The sequence below is a fragment of the Tetranychus urticae genome, chromosome 1 (genome assembly GCF_039701765.1).
Source record: "Tetranychus urticae isolate SD_2017Ah chromosome 1, NJAU_TeUrti_SD_1.0, whole genome shotgun sequence".
Taxonomy (NCBI): Eukaryota; Metazoa; Arthropoda; class Arachnida; order Trombidiformes; family Tetranychidae; genus Tetranychus; species Tetranychus urticae.
Window position 1 is genome coordinate 28,571,392 of NC_142958.1, and position 17,298 is coordinate 28,588,689.

Here is a 17,298-nt window from a genome sequence, read left to right on the forward strand (position 1 = left end):
TCCTTTCAAGTGGATTTGATTTTAACTTAATCACTAAATCTGGCAAAGTGCCCCGTCTAATTACATCAGTTTAATCTGTTCTACTTTGATCAGACTTGTTTTCAAAATTGTCAACTCAAAGCTCAATTGTTTCTTCCTTTCATTTATCATTCATTTCAAAGTTTAACATCACTTGAATGGCTCAAGATCAAGGATTATTGACCATTAAACATTCAATTAGCATAAATAGATTTTAACTTTTAGATAATCTTGCAACTCAATTTTTCCATAAAAGTTGATTTTTTTATCAATTTTTCTTTCATTTTACTTGTCATAATCTGTTTACAAATGTCATCTTTTGGATTAAATCCAGACCTTATTGTAATCTTTTAATCTTTCCTCTTTGAAAGACAATTATGAATAGAAAACGGAATAATTAGTTCAACAGATTAACATTTAAAGATTGAAATTTAAAGGAGAGACGATTTTGGAATAAAAAAGACCAACTGGAACTTTTTAATGATTGATTCTTGAGTCAGGCTCATGAAATTTTAAATTCGTGAGTCTAAAAACACTGGCCATTACAGGATCAATAAATTATTAAAACTTAAAGCTAATACCAATTGTACTACAAATTAAAGTGAATATTTATACATTATAATTTCATTGATTCTGCATATTCTTCCTTAATTTGGTGGAAACCTTTAGGGTTGTTGCTCTTTTGATTTAAAAGAGATTAACAAAAGTATTGAGAGGAAAAAAAGAAATTGATTTTGGAAAAAAAGAAACAAAAAAATATCATCTTGAGATGAGAAAAAGAAGAAGAGGAAAAAACCAACTAAAGAAAACAAAAAATGCAGTTTTCTGGATGTTATTTGATTAGCACCAAGAGGAATTGCGAAGAGTGGGTAAAGATATTATCCTTTGAGTGTGTAGTTACAATGAACTTTGCAGATGAATATGAAGATGATTGTAATAGGATGATGAGAAATAGTAATAGAGAAATATATAGTTACATGAATAAATAGAGTAGTGATGCTAAAATAAAGCATCTCAAATCTATAACATTGTAATTATAAGAGAGGAGGGAGAAGAAAAGATTTGGAACTAGAAGATAATTTATAATTAAAGGATCAAGCTGATTGAACACTAGAGCCTAATATGTTGTAGAGCCGATTGATTTCATCAATATAACGCTCTTGAATATTTTTACGTCTAATTTTCATGGCTGCAGTCACTAATCCACTATCTGGCGTCCAATCGTCATCGACAAGTAATATCTTGGCTGGTTGCTCGGTTCGATTCAGTTTAACCTGAGTTGCTCGATCGACTAAAATCTTTTTAACGGCATCCAGAATAACAGGATCTTTACAGAGTTGTGAAAGTGATAAATGTTCTCGGGCATGTTGTTTGGCTAAGCCTCGAAGAGCTTTTTCATTTGGTACAATGATGGCAATCAAATAGTCATGATAAGAATTACCATAAACACAAATGTTGTCAACAATCGGACAGATTTTTAATTCAGTTTCAACCTAGAATAAAAAAGAAACAAAAAAAGTCTGTGTAAATAAATTGTATTGACACATTTTAAACAATGGATTGAATTCAAATGATGAAAGAGATAAAATGTAATATTTTTCTATGCAATTATAAGGTAATGTGATTTGAATGAAAAACAGATACTTTTGCAATTGGAGTCAGTTGTTTGTTCGACTGAATGATAATTTCTTACAGAGTTCCAACAGTGCAAATATGCAGTTTGACCCGGAAAAAGTTGCTGGCAGGGTTTGTTTAACTTTGTTCAAAAAACAAGATATTTGATTCTAGCTAAGATAAAATTTCTTGACTGGCTTTAAACAGATAAAATAATTTTAAGAAATAAGAGGAACCCAGAAATCACTCACCTTTCCAAGTGAAATGTACTCTCCATATTGTAATTTAACCAAATCTTTTTTACGGTCGATTAACTTTATTGTTCCATCAGGATAAATTTCTCCGATATCTCCGGTGTAAAACCACCTTTTACCATCTTCTAATTTGTAAAATTCATCTGTCATTGCTGGATTCTTGTAATAACCAGCAGTAACACAATCTCCACCAATGATGACTTCACCTCGTGGATTTGGTTTATCTCGAGGATGATAATTACCTATTTACATTATTATAAAGATAATTATAATTATAATCGAGCAGTAAAAAATAGAAAAGTAAATAGTCATGAGAGTTGTAAACAATTTGGGTTTCGAGGTTACACAGTACAAAGTATGAAAGTTACCTTCATCCCAATCTGATAATTTAACTGAGAGTCCGTAAAGAGGAGGTCCAGCTCGTCCAACACTGTAATCATCAAAGTCCATGATTGTGGCTCCTGCTGCAGTTTCAGTTAGACCATAACCCGAAATGAGAGTAACGTTTAAAGTATTTCGAATAAAATCATGAGTATCTGGAGCTAAGGGGGCACTTCCACAAACCATGTATTCTATTTTTCCACCCAACATGGCTTTTATCTTACCACAGATAATTTTATTAAGTAAAGGAGTTTGGAAACCATTTTTAATCCAGTATTGTTTGTATTCCAAAGCAAACCTAAAAAAGCTTTTCATGAAAGGTCCTTGAGCATCGATATTTTCAGTCACTGCTTTCTTTATACGGTCCAGAACTAATGGAACAGCTGCCATAATGGTTGGCTTAAGAACAGGAGCATCACCTCTACAACCTTTCTTAACCGCTGTTGATTTATCAGTCATGGTATGAGGAGATGAATAACCAAGTGGAATACCCATTGAGATGAAGAAACTTTCAGCAGCTAATTCGAGAACATGAGCCAATGGAAGATAGGCCATGTAAATATTATCGGTGGTCATGTTGTATGCAACAGCATAGAAACCTTTCATGGTCCCAAGAATATTTTTATGAGTGATAATTACTCCTTTAGGAATTCCAGTAGAACCGGAGGTGTACATGATGACTGCTTGATCATCACCTTTCCTTGGCTCAAATTGAATAGATTGTTTTGATGAAGAACCATTAAGTTCAATTTGGGTGAAAGAAATTAGCTCAATGGATCCAAAGTCAGTTAGGTCAGGTCTTTTAGGACCTTCAATGTAAATAATACATTTAAGGTGAGGTAACTTATTGATGATTGACTTTATCTTTGGCAACAAATCATAAGTTGTTATTAAATGTGTCACTTCAGTTTCATTTATTCCATGAATCAAAGCTTCCAAACCAAGCGTAGCATAAAGGGTTGCAATGCTTGCTCCAAGACGAAAAGCAGCCATTGCACTTAGGAACCATTCTAATCTAGTCTCTGAAAAAATCATCACCGGTTCGCCAGGTTTAAGGCCACTTAGATACAGACCTCGAGCAACATTAGTAATTCTTTGATTTACTTCACTGTAGGTGAACCATTTGAAATCTCCTTGAATCAGTTTACGAAAAACTCTACCATTTGGCTGTTTTTCATCTTCTTCACCGAAAACTTCACGAAAACCGAGACACTTTTTATCAGCATATAGTTTACTGGTCTGCATAAATAAGGAGTCAATAGTTTCTGCATGAAGCATCAAATGATCGGGAGGTGATTCAACCCGACGCCATTCTGATCAATAAAAAATAAAAAACGAAAAAATGCATCGTTATATTTAAATTCAAAGTCCAATAAAATCATTTTTTCTAGACTTTATAAGCAAACGTCATTTCATTTAAATATTCACTATTCATAGGAATGCGTAAGAATGCATAAATAAGTTTTAAAGAGTCATTACCTGAGTAGCAATTATCTTCCTTAACTGGTTTAGCTCTGATTTTATTCCTGGCTCGGCTTCTTTGCCAAGGTTGTTGTACAATTGTGTAGATGGGTAAAGTCATTAAATCGTAGGCACAGACCACAGTCTTGATCATGCCTAAGGCAATCGAGACTCCAATAGAATCAGTCATGTTTCCAGTAGACATTATAAATTTGAATGATAACAAGAACAATAACAAGGCAGAATATTTAAGAAACAAAAGTGCATAAGGTGATAGAAGTGAATTGAGTAGAGATACGGTTGATTGACGGGCCAAGTGATTTTGATGGATAAAAGTTCAATTGAGTTTCAATTAGAAATGTGATTTCTTTGACCTGTGAAAAGTTTGAAACAGAACGATGAAAGAGCAAAAATTAGGAGACATTAAAATCAAAAATCTTGATCAAAAATATGGGAGGTCGTTACACGCACAAGAGTTGCTCAAATTTATTGAGTTGACAAGAGTCAAGAATGAAATGGAGAAAATTTGAAGACGCTAAAGTAATGGTATCAAAAAAAAAGAAGCCATCAACAAAAAGCAAAATAAACAAACAAAGCAAAGCGAACAATAAACAAGAATTCAACCTTCAGATGAAAAACACTATTGAACAAGTTATTGTTGAAGCTTGTTTATATTGCGTTTAATAGAGATACAAGGTGATATTAATAACTAGCGAAAAAAGAAATCTAATAACAAGCAAATCAGAGTAAAAACTAATCACAAGATGAGCGAACACACAAAAATAATAAACAACAAATTGGTTGAATTATCAGCTAAAAAATATCAAATAATAAAACAAAATCACAGGATTAACAAAAAAAGGATAGAAAAATGAAACAACATGTATTTACCTATTAATTGTCAACAAATTACCAAGATGATTACACTGTATTGAAGAAGACAGGGAATCTAAATGCATTCAGAATAAAACAGACACTTAAATAGGTAAAGTTTAATACAATGCTGGGATGAAATAGAAATAATGTTAATCAGATGTTAGTTAATTAAACAGATATCACATTGGAAAAGTGAATCTTATGAAAGACAGAAAAGACGTTGCTTTAACAACATCCATCGATATCACCAGTTTTAGGGGGAGAAATGGGGGGTTGAACCTATTACGCGAGAGAGAACCGCCTTTTTTGAACCAACAAAAAACTGGAAAGGTTAATTTACTTTTGATCTTTTATTTTTTTTCAATAAAACTATCGCTAATTAATTGACATTTTTTTATCACAACGGTCGTAATAATTGGCTTATAATTTTAACCATTTCATTGATTCCATTAAATTATGATTTCCCTTTTTGTTTTTACTCTTTAATGATCGCGTCAACCTTAAAGTACATCTCCTTTAACCCAAATCTGGTTGCATTATTTCCTCAACATTTGCTGTTTTCCCCTTCAATCATATGGTTCTAATCGTTTTGGATAGTTAATTATAATATTTATCGTCGTTTATTAAACAATCCGTTCATTATGTGTTTATCTTTCTTCCATCATCACCATCATCATCATCATCATCATCACCAACAACTACAACAATTACAAAATCAACAACAACCATTACATTCGCTATTGTAAATAATCTTTTGCATAGCAATGGGCTCAATAAGCTGTGACCAAACCATCATTATTAATTCAGTTGAACTTCAATCGATTGAATCAATTTAATGATTTTTTTGTTTCTCTCTACTTCAAAACTACCCGTTAAAGATATTTTACCAGGCAAAAAAAGAGCTTTTCCTGCTCTCCAAATTGAATGGAACATGTTTTCTTTGTTCCATCTTTTTGATACCATTGAAAAAATTCAAGAGACAGAAAAAAAAAGATTGACAATGGAAATGAAAATGGCTCAAAACGCACTTTTTTACCTAAAGTTTAAGTTTTTTGAATTCACTTGATGTAAATGATGGTTGAATCAAGTCTCTAGAAACTGAATTGTCTAATAGTTCAACCTTTTCAGCCAAGACTTGATGATTTTATTATATTGTCGATTGTTAGAAAAAGAAACATTAAGCTCAAAATAATATATTTTTGTTCACTATATTTGTTGATCGATTTACTCATTACCGTTATTAATAGTTAAAGATTTTCCCTTCAACAGCCAAAGGAATAAATAAATTGTTTAATGAGTGCGTAAATTTAAGTGGAAAATGATTTTCATTGTTTACTAATTCACTAAACGAGCGTCCTTGTCCCATAGCCAGTGAATCTTTAAATTATTAAACAATTTTTCAAATTTCTTCCTACATTTTTTTCAATCACCATTGTCTAACCATTAATGCTTCATTTGAAATACAAAACACTTGAAAAGGGTTGAGGTAAACTATTCAAATAATGAGACATTTCACATTTATTACGACTAAAAAATGTCTAAACACTGAGAACATAAAGATTGGAAATAAAAGGTTGAGAAAATACAAGCAACCCGCTACGGGCAATTAATAAAGTAATCAGGCAATTATCGGCAATCAATACTTTCTCAGTAAGCATTTTATTATCCCTCTTTTATTGAGACAAATGTTGACTCTAACCCAATTGACTAATATCAACATTTGTTAGGTCAGCATAAAGAGTTGAGTGAAAAAAAACAAATTAAGCAACACACAATTGACTCAGCCATCTAGCCATCACCAGTTTCAAGATGATGCCATTTTATCATCGAAAATATTGAAATGGCGAGACTCTGAAAGATTGAATACTTGAAAAGCTAAAGATGAATAAAGATGAAATAAACTCTCAGCAAATCAATAACCAAAAATAAAAGATTAGAATCAATAAAAACAGTAAACGGTAAAATCAATTAGAGGTATAAATAGTTTGATTATATAACACCAGATAGAACCACATATATTAGTTCTTTTCTTATATTGTAGATGGAGTTTAGATCGAAATTGATTGCAGCTATTACATAACGTTATTTCATTCAGTTTCATTTTCATGGGAAATTCAGAATGATTGTGGGCAAACGCTAGTAAAACCGGGAATACTCACTTGCTCTTTTTTTCCTCTCTCATCTTCTCTTTCTTATTTTTCTTGTCCCTTCTCTCCTTCTATTTCCCTTTCTCTCTCAATTTCTCTCCCTTTTAGATGAATTTGTGTTTATTTCATTTTGGTTGGTGAAGATCGACATGTCATCAGGAGACCTGGGCTATGCCGATGTACCACAAAAACAGTTGTTTCGGCCTTTTACCAGGGAATCCTTGGCGGCCATTGAAGCCAGGATGGCAGAAAAGAAACAAAACGAAAAAGAAGAGGTAAGTATTTGTTTTTTTATTGTCCAGGAAAATTGGTCAATCTTTAGCGTATTTTTCCTTTACTTTTTACCAATTTTCATTTCTTGGTAATTTTCAGTATATTTTTAACCCAAAAATCAACCAGAATGTTTCTATTGTTTTATCTTGAAGCTAAAATTGTTCTAATTCTTTATTTTTCTTTTCTTTATTTTCTCCCTTTTCGTCTCTTGGTTCACTTCGTTCCATTTACATTACAACCAGAAAATCACCGGAGTGGACGAACTTTATGTACCACACCGTGAGGAAGAAGAACTGCATCCAGATGAATCTTTGGAAGCGGGTAGAATACTTCCGAAGTACTTAGAACGTGGTTTCCCTCCTGACCTAATAGGAACTCCCATAGAAGATTTGGACAAATATTATGAGAAGGCTGGAATTCCGGTGAGTTATTGTTAATTTCATCGAGTTTACAGCTTACCAAAAGGAATATATCCATTTATCTCAATAATCGGTTGTTTGGAGACTAAAGAGGATCAAACAGTTTACATCAAGTGCTTATAAGTTGTGAAAATACCTGTAAAATTGTTGTTTGCCAATGTCAAGTATTTCAATGATTTTTATCACAATTGTTTCCATCATACATAATCAACTTGGACAACCTTCTTCATCATCTTATTGTTCACTCAACAGTTACTCATTATTCCTCTTACTTTTAACTCTTTCCTCAAGATTCTTCCGTTATTATATTTTTCTCTTAATTCTTTATTCCCTTCTCTTTTAATCTTCATCATCTCATTTTTTTCTTCTTCTTCTTCCATCATAATCTTTAGATAAAATGAGCTCGGAAATGTTGTTTCCGTTCTATTATAGCTGAAAAATCAGTTCACTTACCACAAAATCCTCCTTATTTTCACTCTCTTTATCTTTCTCAACTTACAGAACTTTGTCATCTCTCTGTGTTATCATTTCTCATCATTATCATTGTCATCTGTCTTCCTTAAAAAGCAAGATTGAAATAGTTTATCTTTTGAGGTTATCTTCATCGTTATCCTGGAAAATGTTTTAATTGTTACATTATTTTCTTCCTTCTCTTTATCCCTTTCCTATCATCATTACTGTCTAACATTAACTCAACATTCTAATCTTTCTTTCAACACAACATTTCATCCTTTCCATGAACATTCACTGTCAAGTTTAAGCTTTACATTATTGGCTTATTGAAAGTTACACCTAACATGAATACTTCCCAGCAACAACAACATAAAAAATCACATTCCTTGTTAGTCAGTTACAAACCATCATCTTAAATGATTGTAATAAGCACAATTGAGTGAATTAAGCAACCCTAAAAAAAGGTTTTCCGAGTAACAGTTGTAATGATACATTTACCATGAAAACGAGAACCAGAATAACCACTTTTATCATTATATTATCTTTCAGCATAAAATAATAGATACAATTGAGAGTTTACATGTAAATAGACTTTTATAAATGCTAATCTTTTCCCAACAAATTTTCAAATTTACAAACAAAACCTAACCATTAAATGGTCAAAATTCTGGTTATTCTTGTTCAATATTTACATTAACACCTCTTTATTACCAAATTAACAATAACCATGAATCCCATTGTTGGGCAAGATTATTATTGACATTGTTACCACAGCAAGTAATACAATATTGATGGTGAAATTTGCTTTTTTGTTCAATCATGAACAATTGATAATCATTTTTTTGCCAGTTTCATTTGTAAATCCATTTCAATTAAGGTTCAACTAACCACCAACACAATAGTGATTATCAGTTGAAAGGCAAAACAAAACAATTCAATTGTTAATTCCCAATGAAGGTAAAAGCAAAACAAGCAACATTATTTGTGTCTCTCTCTCTCTTCATTATCATGAATGATTCCCTAAATTTCACTTCCCTGGTCACATTGTAATCAATGTCCTTGTTGAGGTGGAGTTGGGTGTTCACTTGTATGAAATGTTGTTCCCAATAAATGTTAACCACTTTAACTGTTTTTTATTTTCATTTTTGCCTGCTAATATCACTGGTTACCAGGCAACAAGTGAAAATGCTAAGTTTTTTTCTTCATATTTTTCATGATATAACTTTTTTCCCTTCTTTACACAGAGAACTGTATAAAGAAAGAAAGTTATCAAGAAAGAAAGTTATCAAGAAAGAAACGAAGGGAAATGTTAAGAAAAATTTCAAGACTTTTATCATGAATCCATTGAAAAAGGGAGAGAAGAAGGCAAAAAAGGTTTGTTTGGTTTCCATTGATAACTTTAGTTATGATGCGAAATGGATTCAACTATAAATCAAATCGCGTAATTGTTGAATTGTTCAGATTAATGGAGCTATTTAAAGATATTGTAATTCAACTTTAACCTAACCTGACCCAACCTAACCTAGCCCATTACATTCAATGAAATGTTTCGTTCATCATCCTCTTCTTGACAATCGTCAACAAAAGAGTCGCCTCTTTTCCCCTTCAATTTTCCTCTCTATTCTCATCTGATATCGTTCAATTCTGATCAGAATCCATGATGCATTTTTGGTGTCCATAGTCACAATGGACAATACACTTGAATATAACCTATAAAATGGTCTCAATTTTTTTCTTCTCTCTTTTATTTCTCTTTCATTTTTCTCACTCCCTGTTGACCGAAAGAAGGCAAAAAAAAGAAGCAAAGACAAAAGTCGACTCTTTCTCTTCTTACTTTTCCTCTATTCTGACCTTTCTCATGCTTCTCCTCTTTCTCGGATCGATCTTACTCTTCTTCTCTCTCTCTGCTCTCTATCGATCTTTTCACAGTCCATTGTGCAGTTAAATCGATTAGATCGTTATCGATCCAATATTGTGTTCCTTTTACTTATTGAGCTCAAGAATTGATAGTAATCAAATGTTGATATCAATCAAGAAAAAAAAACTTTCTCTAAGAAACCATTCTCTCTCTCTCTTCCTTTCCCCTGTATTTCAACTGAGTTTTGTATTTCCTTTTCAACCAATTCTCTATTATCAATTCCTAATAGATCCATGCAAAATCAGAGTCTCTTTGCTCTTCATGTTCAACTGCAAACTTGCAATATATTACACTTTTCCCATTCATATTTTTTTTCTGCTTAATCAACATTCACAAGGTTTTTCATGAATATGATTAAATGTATAAAAAGACCAGATTTCGCCGCCACTATCATTATGATAATTATCGTCAGCTTTTCCATTTTAATGTTACAATCGATTCCAATTTTCACCTTCATCATTACCAAACTTTTTCCTCTCTTCAGAATTAATTGTTTCAAACTTATTCCACTTTTTTTTCAACAAACTATTCAGATTAGTTTAAAGAAGAGACGAAAAAATTGTCAATTATTTGGATGAAACATTTTGATTCATTATCTTGCAACAATTAGTTTGATTTGCCTGAAAAGTTAACCAGGAAAAAGAGAGATATTCTTGACCCAATCCACTCTTCTTGACCAGTAATGTCATTAAAATCACTAGACTAGACAATTTACTGATTATCTTGATGAAGACGGTAATTGACAAACTAAACAATTATCCAATTATTTTGATTGTTGGATCATCACAAATGTCAATTTACTTTTAATAAAATTCAATCTCTGTTTCGCTTTTGTATTAATTTAGATTATTACAAGAAACTAATGCGATCATGGCTGATCGCAAGTTTCTTTTAACCACCCATGCTAACCGTCTTTTCACGGTAATGTCCACCACCCAATCTAACACATACGTCAAAACAACTAAAACGAACATCACTTTTTGTCCACCACTTTCATTAACAACTTTAGAGTGTCTTTATTCCACCACATTTTCAAACACTTTTTCTTATAAGATTATCCCCCCCAAATCCACCAAATTTTTGAGCACTTTTTGAGGTATGATGCGATTAATAGTGGACATGCTAGATGGTGTAAAAGTGGTCAAGATGGTGGTGGACAATTTTGTTAAGAAAAGTCTTTTAAAAAGTGATGTTTTGATGGTTGATTTGGTGGATGTGTTGGATGGAGAGGTAGACAATATGGTGAAAAAAGCCTCTCTTAACTCTTTACTCAAATGACAAATTTTTAAATAAATCCTGGTCCAACAATGAACTATCAACTTGAAAAACAAAAAAGTTTTTCCCCCCTTTTCAATGTTATGGAATACGGATTCTACAATTTTTCCCCCAACCTCTATTTTCATGAATTTCTTAGAGATCTGAATTCTGAGGTGAGGTTTCCTATTTTTCGTGGATGTAGTTATATTTGGGCTTTCATGCTGTGTAATTTTTTTTCTTAGAACCCGCTCAGTTTGGCCACAATCTTGACACAAAAATTTGATACATTGACTTTATATATTGTGTAGATTAACATTATTTATATCCTTTGAATTATCATTTCTCAAGCCAAAACAAAGGCCATTGGCATTTTTATCTGATAATCATTTGTACAAATCATTTGTTGAAACGTTCATCTTCATTCATCTTTATCATTTTCAATTCTTTCTCTCTCTTCTTCAATCTATTTTTCCTCAACTAGTCAGACTCTTGTTTGTCATTCTTGCTCAAACGAATCTTCATCAACTCTCTCTCATCTTTTTTTATACTTTATCTTCCAACTCACGCACAATCATCTTATAAGATGATGATAATATCGATTCCGTAAACTGGAATCTTTCCTTTTATCTGTTTTTCCTCATCAAAACATATAACTTGCTTTTTGTCTTTCAGTAACTTGTCAGTTGTTCAGTAACTGAATTCAATTGAGAGATACTTCTCCATCTGAACAATCATCACCATCTTCTTCAACATCCCATGTTAGCTTCATTGTTCATTATCCGTAAATAGTACGCCAGCTTTTCTTTTATCTTTCAACTTTAATACATTTTACATTCTCTTCATTCAATATTTACTCAAATTCAATGTGTTGATACCGCACCAGTTAATCAACAAACAATCAAAAATGATTTACTCTAATTAATCAAGAGTTAATATGTTGTCTTATTTCATGTTAAATGTTGATCTTAAATGTTTCCTCTTCAAATCAGTGACTTCAATGTTGATCCAAATTATTTTCACTCTTTAGATTCATTGATAATCTTGAATTTTTATCCTTATTGTGTTGAGGGTAAAAAGGGTCAAACAGATTATCAAGGTTTTCACCCAGAAAAGGCAAAAATTACAGTCTATTGAATAGTTTCTGCTTTGGATGTAATCTTGATAAACTCTGGGCTCAAGTTTCTTATTAAATTTCATTCCCTGGTTGAAGGGAAGGAGAAACAAAAATGTTGATTGAAATTACCTAAACTCGGCTTTCAACTTCTGTTCTCTCTGTTGACCCATAAATGGTCAAGCTTGATTGAAAGCAATAAAAGCCAGTATCAACAAGAGCATTAACAATCCCATAACAAACGTAATTGATCTCTGATGAGAGACTGACAATGATGAGAAGGAGAAAAAAAAAGATTGGACAAGAAAAGTGGAAGAAGATAACTTTTATTATCTTCTCATTGAAACTTAATGTTGGACTTTTAAAGCAAATTGAAAGGGACTGTTAATAATCAACTTGAACACACACAGAACTTGGACAAAGAAATTAATGAAAAGACAAGAAAATAAGATGAATTAGATGAAGATATTTACAGAACTATCTTTACCAAGATTGATGATCAACTCCAAGCTTAAAGTTGTTTATAAGGATTACAAAAGGATTTACTGTTTATACTCAAAAGATTATGTATAACATTTGTTTTGATATTAGGATTACAAATTAAGTCTGTTAAGTTATCCAATAATGAGAAACAATGTTTCGAGTCCTTTTCCCATTCAAACTAATCAGTTGAAATGGTGAAGTAAATTTCCAATAGAACATTGATTTATTAGATTTTTGTTTGTAAATTGTTATCTACAGTTTCCAAGTGATGTTCAGGGAGTTTCTTTGTTTCATTTTTTGGTCAATTGTTAACCTTCACTTTGTATGTCTTTGATTACATTGTTACTGATTGAAAGTTGAATGTTTCTTGAAACACTTGCTTTCTCATAGATATCATGTTATGTGTTATAAGATGAACATCAGAATAATGATTCCATGAATTATTGCTATTTATGATGTGATCAGTTGATGATTTACTCCTTTTATGTATTATTTATAAATATAATGCCTTTATATTTATCTGTATAAAATATTTATTTATTTATTTATATTGACATAGATGATGATTCAAATTTATTTGCAAGGTTGGTTTTGTTTTTTTTCATCCATAACTACAACATTATTACCATTCATTGTCAGATTAATTCACGATTCAATTTCAAAATTGTATAATAGTTGCCTTGGTCAATGTCATTATTCAGCTTACAATTTACTAGAAACAAGACAATCACAAGTAAACACCAAAAAAAAGAGTTTGTTTGCCAAAAGTAATCAATATTTGACCAACGTAAATGCTGTAAATGACTCAATCACTTTCTTAATTTTGTCCAACTTTTGTTTCGATTGCTAAACAAATGTACAAACACATTAATCAATTACTGTTGCTATTTTAAACATTTTTACGTTTCTTGCAATTGACAATCAACTAATCATCAATCTCTGCTTTTTGTTTCATCCATTTTCTTTCTCTTTAGACCTTTGTTGTTGTAAGCAAGGGAAAAGATATCTTCCGTTTTAGCGCAACCAAAGCCTTGTTCATCTTAAGCCCGTTCAACCCGATTCGTCGAGTTGCCATTTTTATGCTTGTCCATCCTTGGTTTAGCTTTCTTGTTATCGTTACTATTCTTGTTAATTGTATTCTAATGACCATGCAGTCAAGTGAAATTGAGCGAACAGAGTAAGTAGATTGAATTTGAATTGAAGAGAGATTTTGTTTACTAATTTGCTTGTATTTTGCTCTTTTCCCTCAGAATCATTTTTACTACAATTTACACATTTGAATCATGTTTAAAAGTGACTGCCCGAGGTTTAATACTTACAAATTTCACATATCTCCGGGACCCATGGAATTGGCTGGATTTTGTTGTTATTGCCCTAGCCTATTTAACCATGCTATTTGAAGATTTAGGAAACTTAAGCGCTCTTCGTACTTTCAGGGTTTTACGAGCTTTAAAAACAGTTGCTGTTGTTCCAGGTAAATACTTGAAATTAAATTTACACTTGTTCACAATTTACTAACTCCACTTGACTCTTTTTTTAGGTTTAAAAACAATTGTTGGTGCATTAATTGAAGCTGCTAAAAACTTGAAAGATGTAACTATCCTGACATGTTTTTCACTTTCTGTATTCGCCTTATTGGGACTTCAAATTTACATGGGAGCTTTAACCCAAAAATGTATCCTCCATGGACCAAGTAATATGACCACAGAGGAATGGTTTGATTGGTGTAATGATAGATCCCATTGGTTAAACACTTCATCGGGTGATCCGATTCTTTGTAGCAACACTTCTGGTGCTACGTAAGTTTATCAACATTTATCGTTATTTACTAAACCAATAATGGGACAATATTAATGACAACAATCAGCTCAACATCATATTTTTTCTCCTCTTCTAAATAGACTGTAAAGTATACATTTATTAGATAATCAAGATTGCTTGAGTGCAAACAGTAAACAATTAATAAGCCAACAAAACATTTAATGGTTTATTTATTAGTAAAAGTGTTTACATTGTTTCGATTTGATCTTTTTACAAGCTCAGGGCAACATCATTATCGCTTTTTGTTCAGCTAAAAGCATAAAATTGATAAATGTTAGAATAGCAACTCTTAAATCTAGCTAAAAATCTCTTCATTTCTCATGTTCAATACACACTTTAATAATGTATTTATTTAAGCAAAATTATGATTTGGGAATTTTGAAGTAGATTTGTATTTGATCAATGAGACAACATTGTTTCAGGCCTTCTTTTTGTCTTTATTCCTAAGGCATTTCAATTTCAATTTCTGATCAAATCTATTCTCATCAAAATTCTCAATGAATGAAAATTGTTGTGACAATTCTCAAGTTGTTGTCATTCATATAATGGTGAAAATGTTTAAACAGGTTGAAAAAATATACTTTACTAATATCCTTTGTTTTTGTTTCAGTTTGTGCAATAGTTCATTAAGTACTTGTATCCAAGGATTTGGACCCAATCCCAATTACGGGTACACTAATTATGATACCTTCCCATGGGCTCTGCTTAATGCCTTTCGTCTTTTAACTCAAGATTATTGGGAATCGTTATATCAAATGATCCTACGAACAACAAGTCCTTGGCATATAATTTACTTTATTGGAGCAATATTTTTAGGCTCAATCTACTTAGTTAACCTTATTTTGGCCATAGTTGCCATGTCATATGATGAACTGCAGAAGAAACTGGTCGATGAAGATTTGGCGGCCGCTGCGGAAGAAGCAGCCTATCAGGATACCCTTCGTCAAGCCGAGGTGGATGATGGCCGTTCAGTTGGTCCTCCTGCAGGTTCGGGTCCTGCACTGGTTGACAGTGTTGCAGGTTTAATGGGAATGAATGACATGCCAACCAATGGTAACCTTTTATCTCACCCATCACCTCAACATACATTTCACCCAATGGGAAGCTCAATATTGCCTCTTCACTTGGACCCTTTGGCTCGCCGAGAATCGGATGCACCGCCAAGCCCTTCAGTTTACTCTGATTATGATGATAAAGTGGGTGATGAAAGGGACAGAGTTTCCATTAAGAGTACCGAAGAAAGTAATCCCAATTACGATTTTCGTGGTGGACGAATCAACGGAAAGGTTCGTAAGGTATGTTTCACTTTCACTTTTTCTAAGTCTAATTACTTCTATCCAAATTAATTTTAATTATAACTTCTATTCTAGATTATAATCAACTTAGAACCTAAAAACTCTCAACGTTTCCATCTTTCAATCTCTTCTAGACTCTTGTCAATCCTGATAACCATTTTACCCATTTTTTCATCATAAAATAAGAAGCAAAAAATGTTCAACTTTCAAACCATTTGCCAACAATTTTGATAAAATGGAAACGTTGAAGAGTTTAATTTATTAATAATAGCTTATTTTTTTCTCTTTATCAGCTGTTATAGATGGCAATTAGCGGCTCAATGCTTCTTTGATGGCACTTGAATTGATTGCCAAAAGGCGATTTACATGAAAACGCTTAACTGCTTGTCAATTTACTTTTATGCTTTACGGCAGCCTAAAAAGTTACTCCGATTGAGGTGTTGATTGTAATCCCATCGGAACAATTTTAATGGTTGCTTTTAGGCCTAAGTTTAATTTTCTTGATAATCTTTACAATTCTAGCAACTACATTAGTACCTAAGGAAATCAATGGTTTCAAATGATTAATAATGAACCCAAAAAAATCAAGTTTTGTCAAATTTTTAGGTAAAACAATCTTTACAATCTTTAACCTTTCAAAACAATCCAAGTCCGCAACACAAATCTAAATCACTTCATTTAACCATCCAATTACAATTCAATTTTCAAATCAATCTGTGATGAGCAAATAATGGAAAAAAAACTGTCCATTCCAATCAAAGTTAATGTTAATATTGGTTCAAATTATTGCATGATGACTTGCTTCCACCATTTATTGATTAATAATCTTAATCGTCATCCAAATAATCTTGCAATTTAACCATTACAATCCATAATCATTAGCATTTTAAATCAAAATCGATTTTCTTTCTCAATTTGATTTCCTTTACCAATCACTATCACTTTTTAATGCATCATTATCATTATTATTACAATAATGGATTCATTTTTGCCTCCCAATCTTTCATTTCAATTTTTTTCTTCAACATTAATCTCAACCAATTTGATTATAATTATTCAACCTTTCAATTTAAATTGAAATCAAATTGCCAATCAAAATTGAAACCTTGACCAACTCCTGTTGATATCAACTGTAACTGTTGAAATAATCAGAAAAGATGAATTTTCTGTTTGTGTTTATCTTGTTGAAAGCAAGTTATTAATAAAATTATTGTTGTCAAATGGTTAACCTTCCCATTGTTAACCGTGTTATCTTCATCTTCAACTTTTCCCTCTCCAACCCAATTCAATGCAATATCAAGTTTATTTCCATTCATTTTTTTATCAACTTTCACTTTTTTTTTCTTCTCTTCAACTTTTCTCTTTCAGTCCTGATAATGTTCATCATTATCATTATCATCCTTTTTTTATTGCCATTTCAAGTGAACTTTTTTTTCTCTCCCTTTCATTTATATAAAAGTTGAACACATACACAACAAAAAAAGGCTAAACCATCAATCTGTTTTTTTAGGTTTTGC

At 31.8% G+C, this 17,298-nt stretch overlaps 2 protein-coding genes across 9 annotated transcripts in view; one reads left to right on the forward strand and one right to left on the reverse strand.

Annotated features, from left to right (window-relative positions):
• Positions 1-464: 464 nt before the first annotated feature.
• LOC107369734 (fatty acid CoA ligase Acsl3) lies at positions 465-4,796 on the reverse strand. Of its 2 annotated transcripts, none has more exons than XM_015937712.3 (5): positions 4,620-4,796; positions 3,747-4,102; positions 2,255-3,580; positions 1,884-2,128; positions 465-1,511 (listed from the first exon to the last, which is right to left on the reverse strand). In XM_015937712.3, the coding sequence occupies exons 2-5, from the start codon at positions 3,931-3,933 to the stop codon at positions 1,113-1,115; spliced, it is 2,157 nt and encodes a 718-aa protein (XP_015793198.1). In that variant the 5' UTR covers positions 3,934-4,102; positions 4,620-4,796; the 3' UTR covers positions 465-1,112. The 2 variants fall into 2 exon arrangements, with proteins under 2 accessions (XP_015793198.1, XP_025018143.1); XM_025162375.2 differs by having other exon boundaries at positions 4,200-4,666.
• Positions 4,797-6,671: 1,875 nt separating this feature from the next.
• The window catches only part of para (sodium voltage-gated channel paralytic), a 36,078-nt gene continuing 25,451 nt past the window's right edge, over positions 6,672-17,298 (forward strand). For 4 of the 7 annotated variants that reach the window (XM_015937703.3, XM_089270266.1, XM_015937708.3 and 1 more), the window contains exons 1-6: positions 6,673-7,026; positions 7,267-7,446; positions 13,640-13,842; positions 13,916-14,139; positions 14,206-14,464; positions 15,097-15,781. In XM_015937703.3, coding sequence (XP_015793189.1) covers positions 6,901-7,026; positions 7,267-7,446; positions 13,640-13,842; positions 13,916-14,139; positions 14,206-14,464; positions 15,097-15,781 — 1,677 coding nt within the window. In that variant the 5' untranslated portion in view covers positions 6,673-6,900. 7 annotated transcript variants of the gene reach the window in all.